The sequence below is a fragment of the Balaenoptera borealis genome (genome assembly GCF_965194805.1).
Source record: "Balaenoptera borealis genome assembly, chromosome: X".
Classification (NCBI taxonomy): Eukaryota; Metazoa; Chordata; class Mammalia; order Artiodactyla; family Balaenopteridae; genus Balaenoptera; species Balaenoptera borealis.
In genome coordinates, this window is record NC_138881.1 from 91622727 (window position 1) to 91649404 (window position 26678).

At 39.7% G+C, this 26678-nt stretch overlaps 1 protein-coding gene and 1 pseudogene across 12 annotated transcripts in view; both read left to right on the forward strand.

Moving 5' to 3' along the window:
• The window catches only part of MID2 (midline 2), a 108435-nt gene extending 82023 nt beyond the window's left edge, over positions 1–26412 (forward strand). For 7 of the 11 annotated variants that reach the window (XM_082377153.1, XM_082377155.1, XM_082377151.1 and 4 more), the window contains 8 exons: positions 811–933; positions 1038–1145; positions 2533–2681; positions 11356–11483; positions 12586–12819; positions 19338–19499; positions 20948–21155; positions 21524–26412. In XM_082377153.1, coding sequence (XP_082233279.1) covers positions 811–933; positions 1038–1145; positions 2533–2681; positions 11356–11483; positions 12586–12819; positions 19338–19499; positions 20948–21155; positions 21524–21926 — 1515 coding nt within the window. In that variant the 3' untranslated portion in view covers positions 21927–26412. The remainder of the gene's footprint in view (positions 1–810; positions 934–1037; positions 1146–2532; positions 2682–11355; positions 11484–12585; positions 12820–19337; positions 19500–20947; positions 21156–21523) is intronic. The other 4 variants (XM_082377157.1, XM_082377149.1, XM_082377156.1 and 1 more) reach the window with 3 other exon arrangements.
• LOC309620957 (cytochrome c pseudogene) lies at positions 3519–8854 on the forward strand (annotated as a pseudogene). Its single transcript has 2 exons — positions 3519–3546; positions 7751–8854. The product of its transcript is annotated as a cytochrome c pseudogene (transcript).
• Positions 26413–26678: the final 266 nt, after the last annotated feature.

Sequence of the window (26678 nt, forward strand, 5' to 3'; positions counted from 1 at the left end):
ACGTCTTGGTTTGAATACTGGTCTCACCACGTCCCAGCTGTGCAATCTTGAGCAAGTTGCTGAAATTCTCTTAGCCTCAGTTTTCACATCTGTGAAATGGAAATAAGAATAGCTCCTATATTATAAAGTGGTTCTGATAATTATATGAAATAATTTATCTATCGATATAAAATAATTGACACATTAAATGCTTAAAAGATGTAAGTTCCTTTCCCCTTCCTTTCCTTTTACACTTAGGCAGCCCAAAGATCCTCTGCTCTCATTTTAGCCCAGCTGGGGACTTCATATCATCTAATGTCAACAGTAATAGAGATGGACAGAAGGAGAAGTCAGTACATGGGAAGACAATGAAGAATGGTGGCTTTTTTTTCACCCCCTACCCTGACTTGGCAGTAAAGATATTTTGATATAGCCAGTATCCCCAAGTAGGAAAGGTATTCAGATACTGGACAGCCCAAAGTGAGAAATATCTACTAAGACATGATGACAACTATGTGAAAATATATCTACACAATCATATATTTAATGTGAAGATATAGCTATGCATTCATATATTTTAAAATGGAAACATTTTCTATATTTTAGAAGGGAACAAGGAAAACTGAAAACACTTTTGTTAGGATGATACAAACATGTTGTTGTAATGTTATCTTAATATTCTTGTGCCTGTGGAGAGGGATCCTCTTTCCCTGATGTACTTAAATCTCCTTACCCTCTTTCCAAAAGAACAGTAAGAGGACAGGGTGTTGGAGTAAAGGGAATTTCACAGTGGGAATAATATGCCCCCATCTCATCTGTCCTTCTGCCCAGCCTCCATTAACCATCATGATCTACCAGAGGCCGGAGAGCTTCCTATCTGTGGTGCTTCAATGCCCTTGCATCATTAATATCATCATCTCTACCCTTCTTCTAGGAGTGGATCTTATGAGGGAGGTATGGAAGAAGTTATGCATGTTTAGCTATCAGTCCGAACCTTTGAGAGCCAGCAGGGGACAAAGGCAGAAATCACTGTGTAACACTCTGGACTTTCTTGGCAGGTGAATACTGCTATGCATGAGGCAAAACTTATGGAAGAATGTGACGAATTGGTAGAGATCATCCAGCAGAGGAAGCAAATGATTGCTGTCAAAATCAAAGAGACAAAGGTAAAGCACAGCAGTTCAGTGAGGCCAAGGCCGAGTTGACTTTACAAATGTCCAAGCTTCATCCCGATGGTTCCAGTTTGAACTTGGATCATGAAAGCAAGAAGAAATGAGGTTTTAGGGAGATGGGCAAATAAGAAGCAATATTTGGCCTAGTGCTATGAATTCAGTCAAAATGATGGCAGTTCTGGGGTGTTGGAAACGTTCTATATCATGACCTGGTTGGTAGTTACATGGGTGTGTGTATGTGCAAAAAATCATGGAGTTGTACACTTCAGATTTGGGTGCTTTGCTGTGTGTATGGTATAAGTCAATACAAAAAGAAAAAAAAAGTAATGGTAGAAATGTGGGCCAGAATTACAGAAGGATCATGACTGCCATTGTAAGGACTTTGGGCTTAATCTGAAAGGCATTAGGAAATCATTCTAGTTTCTTAGGAAGGGAGAAGACGGATAGATACGGCAGAAGTGTGCAGGGTAGATCAGAATGGGATGATACTGAAGTCAGGCAAGCATGTTATGAGGCTTATGGAATGATTCTTGGCATGAGTTGATGACGGCCTAACCAGGGAAGTGGTAGCACAAACGGAAGGGGAGAGCATAGCAGGCATTGCTAGCAAGGAACTGATGGGAATCACCGACTGATTAGACATAAAAGATGAAGGAGAGAGAGAGGACTTGCAGGCGTTTAGCATGGGAACTGAAGACTCGCGGTCAAGAAGCTCAGGTGTGAGCCTCTCTGCAGCTCTATGGTTTTACGCTTGCTGCTCTGCTGGTCAGTGTAGTGATTATGAGCTCATGCTGTGTGTACAGTGTGAGGAATTATGAGAGCCTGGAGTGATAACCATTACTTTGTGCCATGCTGGGTGGTTCCAACTAACACAGGAACTGAAGTGTCCGAGAACACAGATCTGTGAACACATAGGTATGCTTAAAGATGCTTAGAGGAATATATACATAGAAATGTAGATACTCATAAAGAAAAAGGAGGTGCTTTTTATTAAACATGTATGTGACAAAAAAGTGTCAACAATGGTGATCTCTGGGTGGTAGGGTTTCTTTTTATACTTTTTATTTTCTAAATTTTCTGTAATGACCACGCATTGCTTTTATAATAAAAATAATTAACGTGATCAATAAAAAGAGGAGGTAGGTAACCTGGAGCATATGACTGTGTTGCAGGGTAAGTAAGCGGGCCGTAGGTGGTAGGAGGGGTTGACAAAACAGACATGGTGGGTAGGGTGACAAGGTGAGTGCTTAGTCCAGGGACCATGGGATGTTAATAGGTCTTATTTTTAGAATCACTGCAGCAGATCTCCTTCATGTTGTTTTATCATTTTTAATTAACCACTAGGTATGTTATCTTATTTTTCTTTTGCTAATTCTTTAAGGTTATGAAACTGAGAAAGTTGGCACAGCAGGTTGCTAATTGCCGCCAGTGTCTTGAACGCTCAACAGTCCTCATCAACCAAGCTGAGCATATCCTGAAAGAAAATGACCAGGCACGGTTTCTCCAGTCTGCAAAAAATATTGCTGAGAGGTGAGTTCCTTATGTTCTTTCAGCATGCCTCCTCTTATGAAAAGGGGCCAGCTTAACGTCACTTAATTCTGTTCAGGCATGCATCAATATGTAGCAGCTGCCACCTGAAGATTTTGCCAGCTGGCTAGTTACTAAGCCTCAGTGTGGTAGATTGCCCTGTGGATTTCTGGCACCCTTCTCTCTGTCTCTGTAGCCTACCAGTTCTAATGCACAGCCAACCATGTGCCCTAGTGATGCCATGGCTCTCTGCTGCCCACTCAGGGCTGGAGCTTTCTATGTTGGTGATGGTGTAGGAGCAGAGAAACTTCTGGCCACATAGATAGGTGCATGTGCTTCTTAAGTCTAGACTATAGCACTAGACTCCCTAGATTTGAATCCTGCCTCTGACCCTAAACTAGTTGGCTGCTCTTAGGGAAGTCATATAACCTCTCTGAGCTTCATTCTCATTCTCTCATTTGCAAAATGGGAATGATAATAGTGTCTATCTCATAAAGTTTTTGTGAGGGTTAAATGAGTTAGTACTTATAAAGGCTTAGAATAATGCCCAACACAAAGTAAATGCTCAATACTATTATTATTGGAGAGCAGAAATTGGGGATGAGAGGAGACTGCTACTTCTTGCAGTACAACTATTAGCAACATTTGACTATTTAATTAGGTACAAGTATTACGTTAATATAAATAACTTTCAAATGTTTAAGAAGAGTAAATTAGAGGTGAAGAAATGAAAATTCTTTCAAGAAGTTTGCTGTGAAGAGAAGGAGAGAGATATGGCAGTAGCTAGAATGACTATGAGGTAGAGGAAAGTTGTGGGTATTATTTTTTTAGATAGGAGAGATGCGAGTGAGTTTAAAAGTGGATGTAGGTCGGACTTCCCTGATGGTGCAGTGATTAAGAATCTGCCTGCCAATGCAGGGGACAAGGGTTCGATCCCTAGTCCCGGGAAGATCCCACATGCTGTGGAGCAACTAAGCCCGTGTGCCACAACTACTGAGCTTTTGTGCCACAGCTACTGAAGCCCATGTGCCTAGAGCCAGTGCTCCACAGCAAGAGAAGCCACTGCAATGAGAAGCCCGCGCACTGCAACGAAGAGTAGTCCCTGCACGCCACAACTAGAGAAAGCCCGCACGCAGCAACGGAGACCCAACACAGCCAAAAATAAATAAATTAAAAAAAAAAAAAGTGGATGCAGGTCAGCTAGAGATGGGGCAAAACTGAAGCTGTGGAAAAAAGAAAGTATGTGGCCAAAGCACAAATGAAGGGACATCTCTTCCATTTAACCAGAAGGAAGACAGAAGTAATGGATGTGGATGTCAGTATGCCCAGCAGTTTGGTATGAGAAATTGAGGAACTTATCATTTCATATCTACCCCTCTCTTTGTAAAATAGGAGGCAAAGTCATTTGCTGAGCATGAGCAGGAAGGTAGCAGGGTTCTCTAGCTTTTTGAACATATGGAATACAGTTATAATAATTGCTTTAATGTCTAATTCTAATATCTGGGTCAGTTTCAACTAGTCGCTTTTTTCTCCTTATTATGGGCTTTATTTTCTTGCTTCTTTGCATGTCTGGTTATTTTTTATTGGATGCCAGACATTGTGAATTTTATCTTATTGGGCACTATATATTTTTGTATTCCTATAAGTATTCCTAAACTTTGTTCTGGGACACGGTTAAGTTACTTGAAAACAGCTTGTTCCTTTCAGGTCTTGCTTTTAAGATTTGTTAGGTGTGATCAAAGCAGTGTTTAGTCCAGGGGAAATTTTTCCCCACTACTGAGGCAAGACCCTTCTGAGTACGCTACCAAGTCCCCCATGAATCATGAGATTTTCTGGTCTGGCTGGTGGGAACATACACTATTCCTGGCCCTGTGTGAGCATTAGGGTTTGTTCCCTCTAATCTTTTTGGGTGACTCTTTCTCTAGCATTGGGCAGTTTCCTTATATGCATGTGTCGATCAGTATTTTATTGAATACTAGAGGCAAACCCTCTGAAGGTCCCAGAATTCTCTCTGTGCAGCTTTCTCCTCTCTAGTACTCTGCCCTGTGAACTCCAACCAACTTAGTCTCCTTGGATTCACAGCTCTGTGTTCTTGATTAGGGGCTCCATCGGGTTCCACCTGATTTCCCCTTCATGTACCATTTTATTCCCTTAATTTTTGCTGGAACAAATTTTCCCACAGCTTCCTAAGAAAGAGTACAAGGTAAATAAAATTTTGAGAATTTTTTGTTTAAATAATATTTTAAATTTATTTTCTAATTTGAGAGGTTGGAAATAAATTTTCCTTATAATTTTGAAGGCATGGCTCTATTGTCTCCTAACTTCCACTGCTATTTTGATTCCTGATCTTTTGAATGTGACCTATATTTTAAAATCTGAAGCTTTGAAGGTCTTATCTTTAATCTACTTTTTTCTGAAATTTCACCAAGATGTGCCTTGGTGTGGGTCTTTTATTATTCATTTTTCTTGGGCACTAAGTGAGTCTTTCCAATCTTAAAGACTACTGACTTTTAGTTCTGGGAAACAGTCTTTTATTATTTGCTAAGGACTTCCTCCCCTTCTCTCTTCTCTCTTTCTGGGACTCTAATTAGCCAGATTTTGGACACCCTTGATTTTCCCTCTAATTTTAAGACATCTTTTATCTCCTACTTTCCATGACTTTATCTTCTTGATCTAAGATGTTTCCTTAATTTTTCATCCAATCCTTCTATTACAATTTTAATTTAAGTATTTATATTTTTATTTATAAGAGCTCTTTCTTGATCTTTGCTTCTTTTTTAGCACTCTGTCCTTGCTTTATGAATACAAACTATTTATCTTCCTGATGATATTAATGATCACTAAAAAAGTTTTCTTCTAAACTGCATTGTGTTGGTTTCCTCCACGTTCCTTTTCTCTGTTAGTTTCTGTCTTTCCCTAAATGTTTGGGGAGCTTTTCACTGCCTGTTTGAATTTAAGATTAAAAGGTGACTGGAAGATCTGAGGGGGTGGGAACAGTTTGTTGCTTGGTGAACTTTGGTATAGGATTATAAGGCGGAATGCTAGATTTTTAATTTATTTATTTTTATTTTTGGCTGCATTGGATCTTTGTTGCTGTGCGTGGGCTTTCTCTAGTTGAGGCGAGCGGGGGCTACTCTTCCTTGCGGTGCCCGTGCTTCTCATTGCGGTGGCTTCTCTTGTTGCAGAGCACGGGCTCTAGGCGTGCCGGCTTCAGTAACTGTGGCACACAGGCTCAGTAGTTGTGTCTCACAGGCTCTAGAGCGCAGGCTCAGTAGTTGTGGCACACGGGCTTAGTTGCTCCGCGGCATGTGGGATCTTCCCGGACCAGAGATGGAACCCGTGTCCCCTGCATTGGCAGGCGGATTCTCAACCACTGCACCACCAGGGAAGTCCGGAATGCCAGATTTTTATTGAGTGGACCCGTCTGTAGGTGTTTTCTCTTGGGTCAGTTGCCCGTGGAAGGAATCCACCAATCTCCTGCTTCTGGAGGGGGATGAAGGGTACAAGTCTGGCTGCCATTATTCTAGGAGCCAAGCAGGGAAAGGGTTTTAAGACTGCTTTTAGTATGGCGTCAGGATGAGAGAGGGGTGGTCTGTGGTTGGGTGGGTCTAGTGGTCTTGCTGTTCCTCATGCAAGCTTTCAACTGTCTGTGGCAATAAATCAGCTTCATGTTTTTGGCTTCCCAATTCAGCTTTCTCTGCTCTGTTGTTGGTTACCACTCATCCATCCCTTTCTAGTTTCCAGACATTTGTTGACAATATCTTACTTGCATCTCTTTTTCCATCCTCTTTGTGGGTTTATGGTTTTTTTTCTTTGTCATTTCAGTGGGATTTCATGAGAGCAGAGATAAAACATGTATTTAAACCACTGTATGTAATCATGTCCACTCACTCTCAAGTCTCTGAAATGTCTTGTGCCACTACCACACTATTGAAAGTATTCTTTCCAAGGTCACCAAATGAATACCTTGTTGCTAAATTATAATAGACATTCCTTTGTTTTATCTTACTGTTTCATCTTACTTGGTCTCTCAGTAGCATTTGTCCCTACTGACCATTGTTACTTGAAATTTCTCTGCCCTTAGCTTGAGAACACTCCTGGTTTTCTTCCTACCTGTCTGGTTTCATTTGCCTTTGTGAGCAACTATTCCTTGACCTATTCCTTTATGCTGTCGTTCTTTGTGATTCTGTCTTAAGCTATTCTCTTTTCTCAGTACACATTCTCCCTGTTGCAGACTTGTAGCACCTAGGGCTTCGGTTACCATTTAGCTGTCGATGATTCCCAACTCTCTATATCTAAATCTTCTTTTCATGGGCTCATGTATAGCCTATGTGGTAGGAAGAATAGATGGCTAACTATGTGGTATGGCTTGAGAATCATCTATGCAACCTAAATATCTTTCTCACTGGTCTCTCATAGGGTCTGAAATTCTTCCCCACAATTATTCATTGTAATGTATTAAGAACCAAGACTTCAGTTAAAATGAAATTTTAACTGGGAGAGTTATTCCTTCCCCCTTACAAATGGCACTTATTACATATTATCCCTAATAGAGATCAGAACCTTGAGAGATAGCTAATGTTGTGTTTTGCTTAAATACAGAAACACAGACACACACACAGACACAAACACTTACATATATGTCAATGTCATTTTTATCTCATCCTTAACCTTCCAGCCACTGTTAACATTTGGGAGTGTGTGTGTATATATATATATATATATATACCTCACAAACATAAGGTCATGTCGTATGTACTGCATTTTACCCTATGTTTGAAACATAACACATCACGAACTTTCCCCTGGCATTGGATATTTTTTTATAACCTGATTTTCAGTGACCTTATAGTGTTTCATCTTTTGATGTATGACACATTACTTAGCTCAGTCCCCATTGTTAGACAACTAGGTTACATACAGTGTGTTGAGTGCTCTTATAGTTGTATCTTTGCATATGTCTTAGTTACTTCTTTAGTAAAAAATTTATGAAGTACTTAGAGAACGGGACGTCTGGTTTGCAAGTGGGAACCTCTGTGTAGCGTGTGATGAAAAAACATATTTTAAAATAGCTGATGTTGAGAAGGGCAAGAAGATTTTGTTCTGAAATGTTCCCAGTGCCATACCGTGGAATGGAGAGCCAAGCACAAGACTGGGCCAAATTTCCATCGTCTACTTGGGTGAAAAACAGGTCAGGTCCCTGGATTCTCTTACACAGAAGTCAACAAGAACAAAAGGCATCACCTGGGGAGAGGAGATATTGAATGGCGTATTTGGAGAATCCCAGGAAGGACATCCCTGGAACAAAAATGATATTTGCTGGTATGAAAAAGGCAGAAAGGACAGACTTGATAGCTTATCTCAAAAAAAGCTACTAGTGAGTAATATTTGGCCACTGCCTTATTTACTACAAAACAGAAATAGCTCATGACTTTTTTATGTGTACCATATTTAAATTGATCTCATACACCAGAATTCAGATCATGAATGGCTGATAGGATATTTCTGTTGGATAGTCATGACTTAAATAAGATTGGCTTGTGGATAAATGAGTATGATCAGCTTTATGAATTTTGATAGTAATTCCAGTTCAGCAAGTGCCATCACTATTTTCCCCTTCTATAGATATGATTGGGGGACTTCCCTGGTGGCACAGTGGTTAAGAATCCACCTGCCAATGCAGGGGACATGGGTTCGAGCCCTGGTCTGGGAAGATCCCACATGCCGCGGAGCAACTAAGCCCGTGCACCACAACTACTGAGCCTGCGCTGTAGAGCCCGTGAGCCACAACTACTGAAGCCCACGTGCCTAGAGCCTGTGCTCCGCAACAAGGGAAGCCACCACAATGAGAAGCCCGCGCACTGCAATGAAGAGTAGCCCCCGCTCACCGCAACTAGAGAGAAAGCCCTCATGCAGCAACGAAGACCCAACGCAAAAATAAATAAATAAATTTATTTAAAAAAAGATATGATTGGACTTGATTAAATAATGTTCAACTTTGCACCGAGGTGGTGAATGCCATCTCAAAACCTATAGGAGACTGTGTTTACATTTAGATTTATATAACTGGTGGTATTAATATATTTAACTACTGAGAAGATCCCTTCACTGTCTCATTGAACAGAGTAAGACTCACCTGTGCTTCAGGCTGTGTTCATTAGCCTGTTAAGGCCAGGACTAACGATAAGCTGGCAATGTCCGCTTTCTCTTTTTGGTCTTAACTATGCCAATTTAATCAAAATTCTCTGTATCTAAAATGTTGCCTTTTACTTAATGACAGGCATTTTAGTCTGGTTTAGGTATAATGCCAAATAAAGAGTATTTAATACTTCTCACATTTATATAGATAATCTATAAGGTCGGATGTTTTTAAAATTCAGCATGACAAGATACAGTAGCAAATTTTGCTTGTGAATTCTTCACTAAGTCAGACCAAGGTATGGTTCGGGATTGTCTTTTAAACAGCTATCCAAAAACACATACAACTGCAGAACTACTGTATATGTGTGATTGGTAATGGTGCTTTTGCCAACTCATTAGAAGGATTAAAATAGAGGAGATATACCATCAGCACAAATTTTGTACATTATGTGATCATAAGGCTTAAGAATTAAAATCAAAATCACAGATCAAAAAAATTTTATGAAGTAGAACTGTGATGTCAAAGAATATTTACATTTTAAGCTATTTTGATATGTAATGCTAAATTTGGCCTCCAAAATTTGAATCGTTTTCAGTCCTAATAAAAACATGTAGGCATTATTTAATATAGACATAAAAAGCTCCTATGATGTCTTTATTTATAATCATAAATGCTATCTCATTTTAATTTACATTTCTTTGATTTTACATGTAGCTGGGCTTTTTAATATATTTGTTGGCTATTTTCATGTGTTATGAATTAACTTTCTGTTTTATTTGTCTACGCTTCTCCTGTCACCACTTTACTTTCTGCTCATTCCCAGACACCTTAAAATCTGATCTGCCTCTAGTTTTGACCCCTTCCAGTCCATCCACTGCAGCTGGAGTATTGTTCTTATTTTTTTTAATTTATTTTTTAAAATATTTTTAATTTATTATTTTTTTTTGGCTGCGTTGGGTCTTCATTGCTGCGCGCAGGCTTTCTATAGTTGCAGAGAGCGGGGTCTACTCTTAGTTGTGGCGCGCGGGCTTCTCATTGCGGTGGCTTCTTTTGTTGTGGAGCATGGGCTCTAGGTGCGTGGGCTTCCGTAGTCGTGGCACACGGGCTCAGTAGTTGTGGCTCACGGGCTTAGTTGCTCTGAGGCGTGTGGGATCTTCCTGGACCAGGGCTCGAACCCGTGTCCCCTGCATTGGCAGGCGGATTCTCAACCACTGCGCTACCAGGGAAGCCCTGGAGTATTGTTCTTGAAACATAAATTTGAGCACATCACTCCTCTGCCTCAAAAGCTTCAGTGGCTCTCATTGTATTAGTCTTTCATTTGTTTATCCTGACCTGAATTTTATTCCTGAAACCTCTCAATTTCCAGAAACAGCCAAAAGCTATTGTAGGTAGATGTGTAACAGGGTATCCATGCATAAGGATATGTATTTGTTTAACTCCTCATCCCCTTACAACTAGTTCACCATACAAGTTTCCTCTCTGGTCTTCCTGCATTCAATGCCTCTTCTCTCCACTTTAACATGCATATTGTTGCCAAGTTAATGTTTCTTTCCATCCTGTTATTTGCATGCTCAAGGATCTTCATTGGCTCTGATTCAGGTCTGGCACAGGACCTAAACATGTATATTTTGATCAAAGCTCAGAGATAAATCTGATGTGGAACAATGGTTTAGAATTGCTGAAGTATGTAAAAATATACCTTATTTTTTTTTTAAAAGGAACTGTCTACATGGTTAAGGGTATAAAGTTTAGAATCCTATGAACATAGGTTCAGTTATATATTTTTTTCTGATCTTTGTGTGACCTTGAGCAAGTTCCTTAACCTTTCTATGTCTCATTTACAAAATGGAAATAACCTTTGCTACGCAGGGCGATAGTAAGGAGTAACTTTATGTAGAGTACATGCATGGTGTCTTACATATACTAAATGCTCAATAAGGTTAGTGTTTGTGTTGTTGTTAGTCATTCAGTTATTCATTCAACAATTGTTTATTCATTATGTGTCCAACACTGTGTTAGGGACCATGGAAGATGGATCCTGCTCTTGAGACTCTTAGAATTAGTTAAATGGAAATGTTATAAAAGGTCAAACAAAGTACAGGATTTAGGGGAAGGTTTTAACCAAGCCCCAGCATGCTGGCTTGTTGATTAGCATTAAAAAAATAGAGGGGGAGAAAAAATTCTCTCAAACTGCTCTTACCAAGCCTTCAGAGGTCTAGTTTTGATGCTGCCTGCCAGATGGAAAATGATGCAGAGGGGAAAGAATCCTGTATTTACTTCTCCTAATTAAGACAGGATGGGGGAGTGTGTTTGAGGGGTGAACATATGTGAATAAATATGGTATAACCCTTAATTGGTTCCTGATGATTAAAATTTAAGTGGTTTCCATTGGAAAAGCACAGATATGATATTTTTCACTAAATGAATCAAGCCCTAGCAGTCATTTATTTTCACCTTGTTTAACCAGAAATCAAACATTGGATAAAGGTTGCAAACCTATTTTGATGTATATTGATGTACTTTTCTCTCTTCCAGGGTCGCTATGGCAACTGCATCTTCTCAAGTTCTGATTCCAGACATCAATTTTAATGATGCCTTTGAAAACTTTGCTTTAGATTTTTCCAGAGAAAAGAAACTGCTGGAGGGGCTGGATTATTTAACAGGTGTGAAAATACTGTGCTTTCCTTTCCATTCTAGTCCTTTTCTTTTGGTGTGCTTTTACTTTAAAATAATCTGTAAAGGGCAATATTGATCATGAAAATGCTTTTATAATCTTTAAGATGATACATGTATCTCTTTAGATAGAATATATTTTAGTTCATGTAACAGAAAAGAGAAATGAGTTGTCAATGACTCCGGGGACAGAATGGGTATGCATACAGTCCTTACTTAAAGGTAAAAAACAAGAAGTTGCTGATGGTTTTCTCCTTATGAGCCTGTCAGTAATATAACGTCACTTGTTATAAGGGGTAGAACTCGGGTGGTGATTAAAGAATATTAGAGAATGTCTCACATGGGTATAGGTACCACCCAAATGATTTTAAGGAAATTTAGGAATTAGCAGATTAGGAAGAAAAATATCTGAGTTGCAGAGAATTTTAGAAGAGGAGGGAGACAACCAGTCTGTTAAAAACACTGACTACCTTCAGGATTGTTGAATGATCATTCCATGAGAAAAATATACACACACAATAACTTTGTGTTTGCAGTTATCTTTGTCACTATGTTAAAATAGCTGTCATTTGTTGAACCTCTACTTTATACCAGACACTATGTATTAATTTTATATCATGATTCTTACAACGAATCTGTGAGGTAATTATCATCCCCATTTTACAGATGAGGGAACTCATATTAATTTGCACAATTAACCCCTATTAATACTGCCAAAAATATATAATACAACTTATTTTGAAAAAAAGAAATAGGTCGAAGGTCATGTAATAAGGAAACATGTGACCACTTTGCTCTAATATCTACATATGTGTTAGTGCAGGCAGAGTAGACGATGGGCAATCAATCATCTCAGCAACTTAGGCTTAGATCTTTGCCTAAAATACCTTTACCATTGAAGCAAAAGTGGTTTGGGGGAACTTGAGGTCTCAGCACCTTGGATTCAGGTTGTATGGTACATGCAATCTAAAGCTTCTTATTAAGAAAACCTCCTTTCCACGAGATGTTGGGTTGGGCAGCAAGAATAACGATTGTAAAATTCCAGAACAGAGAGTATGCTTTCCTTACCTTCTTTTCCACCTTTCCTTACAGCCCCAAACCCACCATCTATCCGAGAGGAACTCTGTACTGCTTCCCATGACACCATTACAGTCCACTGGATCTCGGATGATGAGTTCAGCATCAGCTCCTATGAGCTTCAGTACACCATATTCACTGGCCAGGCTAACTTCATCAGTAAGTCATGGTGTAGTTGGGGCCTGTGGCCAGAGATAAGGAAATGTAAGGAAGCAGTAAGCTGCTCAAGATTGGCCGGGGCGCCACGAGGCAAGTGTTTGTAAGACATGTTAGGTTGTTTAGTCTAGTGTTTCGTAGTAGACAGTGCAAGCTCCCCCAGGGCATTGCAAAGACCTTACTGATGGGTGACAAGCAAGTTGTGTATTTGCTTGCTGGACAGTCACTGGGGCCACTCCCATTTGTTATGTAATCCTTAGCTTTTCCTCAGTTAATCCATGTCACTCCACTCTCCCAAATCAGAACACAGCTCAGAATTCATTCCTGAGTAGCTAAGCCACCATCATTGCCGATCCTATGTGTGTGAACATCTCTCTCCTTGACTCTTCTTCCACTTCATTATCATGGTAAAATACATTACATTCAAAGACTACCACTTCCTTTACCACACCTATTTGTATCAGTGAATAAGTGAAGTGACAGCCTCCTGCCTCTGTCACTCTTCCCTCTACCCCTTCTCCCTTTCCTCCAAGAATTACACCAAATATAAAATGGCCCATCAGTGGGCCATCAAATGAAAGACGTTCGCAAAGCAAAGTCATTTAGCCTACATGTTATGGTTTCACCTTCTGATGAATTGGAGCAGGACAAGGCAGTAGGATCTTAACTAGAGCTGCAAGTTCCCCTCAATGTGCTGGGGAAAATGGAAATGAAAGCAGAATTCAAAGTGGATTCAAGATTGGAACTGATTTGCACCCTAAGGTTGCATAGCTGCAAATTAGTATTTTCTTTTTACCTTGTGTTTGTGCTTCTGTGTCTGACTTCACAGACCCGCATGAGAGGAGTTTTTCCAACGAAACCATCCCGATAGGCTTCCTTTTCCCGTCTTGTGACAATTTAGGGCCACATGGTGGGATGGGGAGGTGAGAGGACATTTGGGCTCAAACTCTAAAAAACACTTGCCTCGTGCAGCTCCATCCTAAGCCGCTTGGCCCTGGTAGCTGCTTTCCTGGGTGTTTCTTCAGGTTGTGAAGTCGCAAAACGCTAAGGCCTCCCCAACATACTTGTTTGCAGTTGTCTCTCCTGCTCGGGAAAGTCTTAAAGCCAGTAATTGTGCTTCTCTTTCCTGATATGGGGAGAGCAGTGGTCTCCTGGGAGTTGAGAATAAGTCCAAGAAGTGACAAAGATCAAAAGGCTGTCACCTCTGTTTTCAAGGGTACATAGTCCTTTGTAAAGAAAAGCTTAGAGGATAATTCTTAATAGTGAGAGGACCATAGCATCTTACAATTGGAAGGGACCTCAGACGTCATCTTGTCAAATCTTCCCTTCTACCAGAAACCCTGCAGGTGTTTGTCCTGTCTCTGCTCAAACATTTCCAGTGATGGGTAGCTGAATTCTAGCAAAATAGCCCATTCAGTTGTCGTGCAGCTATAAATAATTGTCAGTGCTTCCTTATAAAAGGCCTAAGACTTCCTCCTAGTGAATAATAATAACAATTTGGATACGTATTATGCTTTTCCATTTACAAACACTCCCATATATGTTATGTCATTTGGTCCTCATGACTTCTTCCTTAGCCTTATGAAATAGATGATATTAATTCTATTTTATAGATGTAGAAACTGAGACTCAAGTTAAATGAGTTGTCCAAGGTCACAGAGCTACAAACTGATGGAGTCATTATTTGAACCCAAGCCTGTCAGACTTCAAGTTTAATGCTCCTTGAATTAAACCAGCTACCAATTAGTCCTAGTCCGCTGAGGATAGCTGTATTATTGCTCTTGTGTGTTAGCTGATGCCCCCTTGTCCTGTACCTTTTTTCCAGCAGCCATGTTGACTATTGTGTTGACTGAGCATATAGTCAGCTGAAATCCCCAGGCATTACAAATCCTATTCCTATACAATTGAATATCTAAACTGAAATACAACATCTTGAATTTATTCCTATGACATTTTATCTGATTAGTTCTGATTCCTCATTCCAGCCTACCAAAATTCTTTTGTATGTAGTTTCTGCCTCTCAATATATTTACTTTCCCTTCCAGCGTGCCTTCTATGTCTTCCTCCTTCGACCATTGATAGAAAAGTAGAATAGGACAGGAACAAAGGCAGGGCCCTGAAGCAAAATTTTGGATAGCAATGGGCAGATAAGTTGAAACTATTTTACTAGGAAAAAATATTCATGAAGATTCCAGTCCTACATGCCGGTCTGGCCTGCCACTGTTGACTGAACCCTGGTTGTGAGAGCTACTTTCCCTTGAGGTTTTCCTATATTTTCTCTTTTTTAAAACCACTTTATTGAGGTATAATTGACATACAAAAAGTTGTCCAGCAACAGGTGAATGGATAAAGAAAATGTGGTATATACATAAAATGGAATATTATTAAGCCTTTAAAAAGAAGGAAATCCTGCCACATGCAGTAACATGGATGAACCTGGAGGGCATTATGCTAAGTGAAATAAACCAGACACAGAAGGACAAATACTACATGATACCACTTACATGAAGAATCTTAAAATAGTCAAACTCCACATTTTCTTTAACCAGAAATTTCTTCCTTGCTGGTTAGAATTTTGTCTGGAGAAGTATTTCTCCTTATTTTTTCAACTTTCCCCCTTTATTTCAAACTTTCTCCCCACTTTATGTGAGATTTGAAATTGTCACAAGCCAATAATGTTTCAGATGATGCTGTTAGCTGAATGAGAATTCCAACAGATGTTTGGATAATGGTCTTCCCCATTACTGTATATCTTTCCTCTGTTTCAGCTTTGCGTTTTGCATTATGAAAGCACTGGCTATAACCTCTCCCTGGCCAGGCAGTCTGTAACATACTGCCACAGAGATGTAACTTCTATTTCCCCTCATTTTCATTCTCATGCAAATGCTCTCCACACACATTTACACTCAGGTTCATGGATTTCCATATTGTGGTCTTTCCATTTTGAACAAGGTTTATACTTCCATTACCATAATTCAATGATAAATCCCATCTCATTAAGTCTCAGTGATACCCAGAGGATCATATATTTACCTTTTTAAATTTTAGAAATGATTTCAAAATTACAGAAAAGTTGCAAGGCCAGCACAAAGAATGCCCATATACTCTTTACCCAGATTCACCTATTGTTAATATTTTATCCCATTTCCTTTATCATTTGCTAACATTCTCTGTTTCTGTCCATTTTTTCTGAACCATTCGAGAGTAATTGGCATACATCATGGCCTTTCACCCCTAAATCCTTCAGTGTGTGTTTCCTAAGAATAAAGAAATTCTCTTATGTATCCACAGTGCGGTTATAAACTTTAAGAGGTATGACGTTGATGCAGTACTTTTAACTAATCCACCATTCATATTCTAATCTTGATGGTTGACCCAATAATATACTTTATGACATATTAAGGACCCAATGTTGTCCTATATAGTCTAGGATCAGGTATTGGACTTAATTGTCATATTTCTAGCATCCTTTAATCTGGAACATTTTCTCAGCCTTTCTTTGTCTTTAATGGCATTGATACTTTTTAAAGTACCCTTTGATTTGTTTATTATGCTGTTCCTTATTTTGAGTTTGTCTGATGTTTCCTCACGATTACATTCAGATTACACATTTACGGCTGGAAGGCTACATAAGAGACGTGTTCTCCTTAGGACATCACATCTGGAGACACACGATGTGTACTTGCCCTTCATTGGTGATGCTAATTTTGATCACTTGATCAAAGGTGTTGCCTGATTTCTTCTTTGCATAGTTACTATTTTTCCTTTTGCAACTAATAAGCAATCTGTGCCATGATACTTTAAGACCATGAAAATATCCTGCTTCCTCATCAAACCCATCCCACCCCCATCCCTGTTTTAGCATCAATCAATAATTCTCACCTGATCCAATCTTTACTCTGATGATGGCAAAATAATGATTTTCCAACTGAGCATCCCCTTCCATGTTTACAAGTTGCCACTCTGCATTGTACTGTAAGCAAAAGTCTCATCCTTCATTTGTTTATTTATTTTTTTTACTTCTCAGTATGGACTTATGAATTCTCTTTTTTCAATGGTTTATAATTCTTTACTGCCCTTATTTATTTTGGTGCTCAGATTGCCCAAATTTAGCCAGTGGGAGCCTTTTAAGCTGACTCCTGGGTCCTTATAGTCTTCCATCATTTTCTCCAGTGCTTCCTTACTTTTCAGCATAACAAAAGGTTGTACGCTCATTTTGACCATATCCTGCCCCAGCCCTGAAGTCAGCCATTTTTCCGAGGAACCCTGGTCCCTTTTAGTAGGAGAATGTTATTACAGACCAAAACCTGGGTACTAGAAGTACACACATACACCCATGTACATATACATATTCACACATAATATACGTACACACATACTTAACATATGTGCAATATGTATGCACATACACATACATATTTTAGAAATCATGAGTTTATACCAATATTTCCAATTCCAGTCCATCCCGCAGGTTCTTTCTTACCTTCCCCCATTTCATATTTGTATGTTCCTACTTCCACAATGAGAAGCCTGGTTCCCAACAACATCAACATGGGTACTCATTTGCTCAATGACATATCTGAAATAGTTTCAGAATGGCGTTGCCCATCCCACTGCAAACACAAACAATAGTGAGGATTTGTTTACAGTTCTCCTCTTGCCCTTTGCTGTGATTGTTTACATTTGAAATGCAGGTGGCTTCATTTGTTTCGGTTTGCCTTCAGTTTTAGACCCCACTCTTCCCATTCATATTGACAGCATTTACATTTTTTTTAATTTTTAAAACAACAATGTTTCCAAAAGGGAAAACTATACAAAAAAAAGGTGTACTCAGAGAAGTGGCATTCTCTCCTGTATCCTTTTCATTTTCTTCCCCCACCTCCATCCCCTGTAGGCAACCAGCTTCATTGTTTTCTGGTTTTTCCTTCTTGTTGTTATTATTGTTTTGTAAATCTAAGCAAATATATGTATGTTTTCTTATTTGCCTTTCTTTCTCGCAAAAAAAAAGGTAGCATACTACATAAACTCTTTTGCAATTTTCTTTTTTAAATTAACAGTATGTCTTGGAAATCACTCCATTATCAGTTCATAGAGATCTTCCACCTTTTTTATAGCTGCATAGTACTTCATTGTGAAGTTTGTTTTGGTTTTGTATTGTTAGCAGTATATCTGGAAGATCATATATTTCCCTCTTAGTATTAAAATTTAATATGCAGTTTATGATTCATACTGTGCATTGATACATAGGCTACCAAGCCCTCAAACATTTTTCCTGGCCCTTATCCTTGTGTCTTTTCATGAAAATCACTGAACATCGCCACCAATTATTCTTCTTTCTATAGCATATCTGTTTGCACCCCATTATGCTTCTTTTTCTAGTTTTTATTTAGACTTCTTCTACCGCTCCCCAAATTAATTATAAAACCCTTCTGATCATATCTCTTTCAAATCACTTATTATTATTTCCAATTTTTAACCTCACTAAATCCTTTGCTAGAGCTGCATAGAAATGACTAAATTCACCACTCATTTTCCCTGCCCTTTCTTTTCTATCTTCTGGTAGAATTATGGTTAAAAAGTGGTAACCTGACTGAAAAGCAGATAACAGAAGAGATAAGTCTAAATTCACAGACTAGAATGTCGATCCCTCTTTTACTAAAAGTTAGCCAAATACATGTTTTTAATTATGTACATTTTCTCTGTTTAAGTCAATGTTTATGGTCTAAAGAGTTTCAAAAGCAGAAACCTAGATCTCTGATCCCTTTCCCTACTTGGGAGGGAAGGAGATTCCAGACAACAATGTGTTCCTGGACCACCCAACCTCAAATGAGTATTGGAATCAGAACCAGGAAGGGGTAAAACTGGGCAGTGTCAAGTGAGGAGATGATATTCTGCTTTGACTGTCATGTCATCTCCTTGGCTTCCCTATGACACCTTGGAGCCCACCAAGATTGGAAGTAAGGGTGAGGATGGTGTGGGAGAGTTGAATCATAAGCCCTGAAAGCTTCGATACCTTGCAGAGACTAAGGAACATTACTGTTTGCTCCGTGAATTGTGATGTAGTGGAGAGAACCCTGGACTAGGATTAAAGAGACCAGAGTTCTCCTCTCAGCACCATTGCCAGCTATCTGTGGCCTTGGGCAAGTCACTTTTCTTCTCTCTATCTTAGTTTCCTATCTGTAAAATGAGGGAAATATAGTGCCTAGTTGTCCTTTTGGCTCTGAGGTTCCATGTTACTGTGCTCTGCTCCACCCATTCGAGGTCAGACTCAGATCTCAGAGGACTGGACCTTTGGGGTAAAGACCTAGAGACTCCATAAAAGAGATGATTCTGTGACTTTGTATAGAAGTTTTCCTGTATTATTTGGCAGCAAATTGGAGTAACCTAACTTTCACTAGTGGTTACGTTCAGTTACCAGAAGCAAGGAGCCTGGCATAAGCTTAGCTCCGTGGGAGAAAAGAAGCAGAGGAGGTTCATCTCACTATGTCTTCCACGGCTCAAAAGAAAACAAAATGAAATTCACTTTTGGGGGAGCTTTTGATGAATTTTCAGTGTGCTTCTCATCATCCTACCTCTATTACCTTAACATCCTTGCTTTCCCCACGTTACAGGCCTGTATAATTCCGTGGATAGCTGGATGATTGTGCCCAACATCAAACAGAACCATTACACAGTCCATGGACTTCAGAGTGGGACACGCTACATCTTCATCGTTAAAGCCATAAACCAAGCAGGCAGCCGGAACAGTGAGCCTACCCGACTCAAAACAAACAGTACGTTGTGGTGATTCCAAAAGGGAGAGAGCAGTTTTGCCCTCCGTGCCAGCAAGTACGCTTAGCCTGACACTGGCACCCACAGCAGTGTAAGGGGGCAGTGGCACTGGGTAGAGGGGCTGTACTGTTGGAGTCTGTGCTTTGGGCAGGGGGTTTGTTTGTGTCCTTGGGAGGTATGTGGACACAGAGATACACATAAAACAGCTGGTGGCCTGGGAGGATGTTAGTGAAGAGTTTTTCTCTGCACTCTGCCTCCATGCTTTGGGGACAATTGAGTAAAAGAGTACTGTTTGTGATAATCTGGTAAAATCCTCCTGCTGAGAAGCCATACCTGCTAGGAATGCTTTTGACTGAAAGTGACAGAAAAATCCAACTAATTTAGCTTAACAAATAGTATTTTTTAGCAGCTTAAACAAATAGTGTTTTTTTCTCTCTTTCGCGTAGCAAGAAGCTCGAAGGTTAGGCGGTTCAGGGATGGTGCAACAGTTCTGTGATGTCGTAAGAGACCCAGGCTCCTTCTCCTTTTGTGTGTTGGCTTATTGCCACATGGTCACAACATGGCCACTGCAACCTCTAGACGTCATATTTCCTTTCAAAATAGAAGGGGGAAAGTGTTGGTACACGTGATGGCTGTCCCTTTCATCAAGAAAGCAGACACTTTCCTAGAAGTTTCCTCCACCCTCTCTGACTTCTGCTTCAATCTTCTTAGTCAACCCTAGCAGCGAGGGAGGCTAGGAGCTTGAGTATTTAGCTTTTCTGATCTCTATAGTAAAAGCGGGTAAGAGAGAAAAAGTAGGGGGTGAGTGTTACGTTCGCCAACGGTGTCTGCCAGACGCGTTTTGTGTTATACAGCTCTTGCCATACTCAGCTGTTGGCTTCTAGTAACTAACTGGTTTTGTCTATGACTGTAAGGAATAATTTGTTGTGAATGACCCTGCACAACAAATATTTTTTCTAATTATTGATGATGCGAAAGTCACTCTAACAAAGTTACCTAATTATATGTTATTTACATCCCAGTAGTTAGAGGGCAAACAATTTGTCCTGTAGTTGAGTTATTCTCAGGTTTTTTTGTTCTGCCACCAAGCAGCAGTTATCTTGTCTATTCCCTCACTTTGTCTCACCTCAAATACTCCTTCCCCTGAAATCTGCTCAAAGCCCAAACCACCCACTGAAATAAAGCAAAGTACAAAACTTATTTGAGAACATGAGACCCTGAGAGCCCCCTTTTAACTTGATAGCCTGTGAAGGGAGGACAGTTTATTTTTATTTTATTGAAAACAGTGGCTTCTGGCCTGCTTCCTTAATATAATCCAAACACCAGTCAACTTTTACTGACTCAAGAACGATCATGATGTTGAGGCTCCTCTGATAGTGAGGGTCCTGGAGGACAAAGATAGAATTCTTAAATACTTCCTCATGCATTTTCTTTGTTCTACTTTTTTCAGGCCAACCCTTTAAACTGGATCCCAAAATGACTCACAAGAAGTTGAAGATCTCCAATGATGGACTGCAGATGGAGAAGGATGAAAGCTCTCTGAAGAAGAGCCATACCCCAGAGAGGTTTAGTGGCACAGGATGCTATGGGGCAGCAGGAAATATATTCATTGACAGTGGCTGCCACTACTGGGAGGTGGTCATGGGTTCCTCAACATGGTAAGTGGATCCCACCTTTCTTTTCTCCTCTCTCCCCTGTTGTTAGGTTCCTGGGAGATTCAGTTCTATAGCACAAACGTAATACCAGTAAGTCAAGGTTAAAAGGCGTGTGATGGAAACCACTGCTAGAAAAATTTGCCAGTTTTTAAAAAATAAAATTAGGGAAAATATACTGAGCTAGGAGTTGAAAATTACAGCACTCTAATTGCTAACTTTTTTTTAAAGCTCTAGTGCTGTCAGTATTATGGGTCTAAATGTAAACTATTTAAGGAAGAAACATGTATTCTATTTCTTAGATATCCTGTACGGTGTCTAGCATAACTCAGATCATTAATGTTTATTTCTCTCTCCTTTCTACTGTCTCACAGGTATGCAATTGGCATTGCCTACAAATCAGCTCCCAAGAATGAATGGATTGGCAAGAACGCCTCCTCATGGGTCTTCTCTCGATGCAATAGTAACTTCGTAGTCAGACATAACAACAAGGAAATGCTGGTGGATGTGCCACCACAGTTGAAGCGTCTGGGTGTCCTTCTGGATTATGACAACAACATGCTGTCTTTCTATGACCCAGCTAACTCTCTCCATCTTCATACTTTTGATGTGACCTTCATTCTTCCAGTTTGTCCAACATTCACAATCTGGAACAAATCCCTGATGATCCTGTCTGGCTTGCCTGCCCCAGATTTTATTGATTACCCCGAGCGGCAGGAATGCAACTGCAGGCCTCAAGAATCCCCTTACGTTTCTGGGATGAAAGCTTGCCATTAAGTTTCAAGAGAGCGTGTAATTCACTGGCTCTCCAGTTCAGCAGTTCTTCCCCTCCTAAACCTAAAGTTAGTGTCCAATATACAAGATACAAAAATAAAGTTCATTTGAAGCATCCAAAATAACTAGATATTATAGATTTAATTTTTGTGCATTAAAGCTTGTATTTGAATTAATGTATTGAGTTTCTCAGAACAAATTATCTGAGTAGTCTGGGTTCAAGCCATTGGAGAAGAAATTTGAAGAATGCTTCTCTTGTCATTGGAGAATTAAAAATTCCCCGTGGTTTAGGAGTATAAATGATATGGGAAGGAATTAGGGTCATTCTAGGTAAATCATGTAGAAAGATGCTCTGGACAAGGGGCTAGCCAGCCGGAAAGCAAGGGTGTGTCAGCCTTGCTAGTACTGGCCAATTAGGCCAAGGAGAATTTTGAAGTGTCAAATGACCCCATATTCTATATAGCTTTTTATGAGAAAACCTACAATCAAGGATTTATTATAAAGAAAACATGTCTGTGTATATATAATATATATATAAAATGAATAAATAATATATATTATATATTCATTTTATAATTATATATACATAATAAACTTTTTAATTTAGTCATTTGCGTGAGAAATATACTGGAAGGGAAAATAAATGATACCATCCATTTTTGTCCCCTAAAGGGAACATCAAAATCAGTCAACATTTCTCCCCTCCCTCCATTCATCCCTCCCTTCCTCCCTCCTGTCACACACACACATGCACATGCAATAATGACATAGATGGTGGGAAGAGCTCTAGGTTGGATTAGGAGAGATAGGGAGACAAGATTGCACAAGAGATGCTATTGCTGGATAGAAAATTGATCCAGGTAGATGCTACCTAATGGAGGAGGTTTGTCCGAATTCTTAAAAATTCTGTCACAGAATATTTCAAAGAAATACAGTTTTCTTACTCTCAAGTACATACAGTTACTAGAATTAGGCTTAAAAAAAAGAGTTGCATAATGGAGGTTCTTTAGGAACCTTCTTTATTTACTTACTCAGTAAGAATGGAGTGTTGTAGATGCAACAACTATTTGCATATAAATGTACTTGTATTTTCAGATAAAACACTTCTGAAGTGCTTAAGAATGCCTGAGAATAGTTTGTTTTCTTAAACAGGTTAAATAATCATTCTTCCCGAAATCTTGTTTACACTATTCATTTGCTTAGCCAACCCTTCACGGCAAATGCGGATGTAAGCTTCAACCCAGTCCTTATCACTGTCATGGAAGGGAATCAAGCTTTGTGGTCTGTGCTTCTGTCAGTTCCGCTGCTGGGATTGGGAGTGTCAGCACCAGAGCTTTCTCCTTTCAGGAGCTGAGTTGGCTTTAAGGAGTCTACTTCTTGGGAGTCGTGAAAATATTGTTGTTGCACAACGTGTTAGTTGTAACAAGTCCCCAGATCGGAGCCTTGAAACAATGCCAAAACTCCCCCTCTTCCTTTCCACAGCCTTGATGGACGTTCATTCATGAATTCATTCAACCAACTATTAGATGCCGGGTACCACGCTGCAGCTGACCTATTGATAATCCACAGCCCCTGCTGTCAAATGGCTTATTATTCTGTAGGAGAGACAAAGTATCTATATAAATCCCCTAAGGAACAGTTTCATATTGTTTGTACACCTAACATGGAAAGCAAGACTGATGCAGATACAGATGGCAGGCTCACACTTACCTATCTAGTGGCAAAGTCAGCTTTTTTGGTTTTAAAAACCCTACGTACTTACTGCTAATCAGGAAATGAGCAAGCTCGGTAAGATTCAGCAGTGCTGGGAAATAACTTGCTGTGATGGAAAGCTCATCATAGCCTTCAGACTAAAATCATCTATTTCCTCTGCCATTTACTAGCTGTGTGACCCAGGGCAAGTACTTCACTTCTCTGAGCCGCTGTTTCCTCTTCTGTACAATAATACCTACCTCACAAGGCTGTTGCAAAGATGAAAAAAAGATAGCACATGGAAACTGCTTAGCACACACCGGGCATTTAGTTAAGTATGGCATTAGTGTGGCATACTTAACTATTAAGCATGGCATTTAGTTAAGTATGCAACAAATATTAATCTCCTCCGCTCAGCCCCAGGCCCAGTACAGTGTAGCAGTGCTTTAAAATGGATGTCTTTCATTTCTAAGTTACTCTAAGTCTCTCCTCTAGGGCCTATCTCCAAATTCTTAAACAAAACAGATGATTTTAACCCCTTCATAAAATCTTTCACTGGCTCCCATAGCATTCAGTAGAAAGTCCCAGTTACTTACCCACTTTGGCTTTTCAAGTCCCTATTTGCTTTCCCAGCTTCATCTTTTGCCACCTTCCCCATCACACTGATTACTCTAGCCAAGCTTAACGATTTACACAAGTTGTTCTCTGGGCCTGGAATAGAGACATTAGTAACAATTTTGATGCCCAGAGTAAACAGTAGGAATTGTTCTTAAATTAAGGGAATAGTGTGAAAATGCTGTAAGTTAGGAACACTCCACCTTCACCCCAGTCCGATTTTCTTTACCTTGGCCTTGGGACTCCCATGCCATTCATTTTTTGTGCCTTTTAGATTTTAGTGCCCTGAGACAAAGCTTCAGATTCTCCACCCTACTTTTGACTCTAGCCTGGACTTCCTTTCCCCACCTCTGCCCCGCTCGACTAGATTAACTCCTGATCCCCTAGGCTGGGTTATGTTCTCCTCTCCGGAGCTCCCATGGCACCCTGAGCACTCCCCCCTCTCAGCAATAATCAGACCACCTGTTAGAATCATTTTCGGTGTTTGTTAAAACAGTTGATTCCTAGACCTCACCCTCGATCTTCTTAATTAAAACATCTGGGCACATAAGTGGAATTTTACATTTTTAACAAGCTCCCCCAGGTAATTCTGATGCACACAAAGGTTTAACATATAAGAATCGTCTTCCCCACTAGACTGTGAATACCTTGAGGGCAAAGGCTGTGTCTTTTGGTTTTGTTGTATTTTCAACACCTGACATAGGGTGTGGAACAGAGTAGTTGCCTGGCTAATGTTAATTGCATGAATGTATGAATGAACAAATGAATAATCAAAGTTCCCCTGTTGTACTCTGATATCCATATTGGTGTTTGTTGTTTTCTGGGCAGAAATGCTTGGCTACTTCTCCATTTGGGCTGTATTGATATTATTTTGCAAATGTCCCAGGACTCATACATATAAATGAGTATTGTCTTCCTCAAAAGCTCTTTTGGAAGTTGACTTGGGGAATTGTCTGGAGCATGTGGCACCACTCTTTTCAATAACTTTTCAGTCTTTTCAAACTTTGAATGTGGATTTAAGTTTTGGTCATAGCCCAAAATCACTCAGAGCTAAGCCTACTGAATAAAGTAGGAAAATAAACTGGGTTTGGGGTGAGCAGTGAAGTTTCTGAGCCAAATAATAAAAAGTGCTTTCCAAGAAAAAACATGGTGGCAAAGTATTCAGTGGGGGTGTGGTGAGTCCCAGATACTTCAGTAAACTTAAGACTTTCATAGAATACTGGCAATGCCAGGTACCTTAAGAGAAGTCATTGACTACCTCTAGCTAAACCCAGTTGGACAAAGGGAAGAGGACCTGTATTTAACATCTTCAAGGAAGGAGATTCCATAAGTTTTCATTGTTGCTCTCCTCAGTCTGTTCTCCTACAATCCTTTCTGCTAGCACATTATTCTTTCTGTCTGCAATTTATGCTTATTTTCACTTTTTATATCATCTTATTGAAGAAAGCACAAAAATAATCAACAATAAAGTTAAACATGTTTTGAGAATATGAAAGAAATTTTAATGCCACATTGGAGTTCTGGCTACTTGTAAGTAAGAGTAACTGCATCTGTATGTGTTTTTATCATGCAATTCCATTGTGTAAACTTTGGATGCAGTGAATTTCAAATTGCAGCAAAATCACTTCTATGTTCTTTTCGGCTAAAATACGCTAGGTGAATTTTCTAAGCTTCCGTGGTTTACATATTTATATATGACTACCTGGTTGGAGCAAGCCACAGATGGACTTTTTGATAAGTGCAAATGTTTGATACCCTTTCTTCTACAGAATGGAGAATGTGAGGCTGACAGATGAGAACTACTCCCACACTTATTTTAATTCCTGAAGCCAACTGCAGCCTCAGAGCCATTGGGCTGTACTTGGCTGTGTATTACAGGTTGGCCAGGTTGACCGCCATTAGGTCTGGTGAAACTGCCTTTTACAGTCTGGTCTGCCAGCTTCAGACATATGCTATGTTGTTGTTCTCGGCTAGAATATTTATTAGACTATTGTTGGACTATTTTTTATCAAATATTTTATCCCAGGCTTGTTTGTACTGGGAGCTCTGGACCAATAGTGTCTCTCCTAGTGACAGAAATCTGAGCATCTGCGGATTACACAGCCTCATCCCTCTAAAATATCCCAGCCCGTTCAAAATGCTATATTATGAATTAAATAAATATATATGTATTCATGAGTTCTTGATTGTCTCTCACTGGAGTTTGAATTGGGGGAAGATTAAAAGGAAAAAGGTCATGAGTTACTGGAATTGTCTAAATGACTTAGGGGAAATTAATTATGTAGTGGGTAGAGATTTGGGCAGGGAGGATCCGGAGCATCTGGAAATCGAGATCCAATCATGAAGACTTTGGTTTCAGGAGCAAGATACAGTCAGGAAGACTAAAGAAATGAAGGTATAAGGCCCAAGGAAACACGGCACATTCAGTTTCAGTGATTGGGCCAGAAG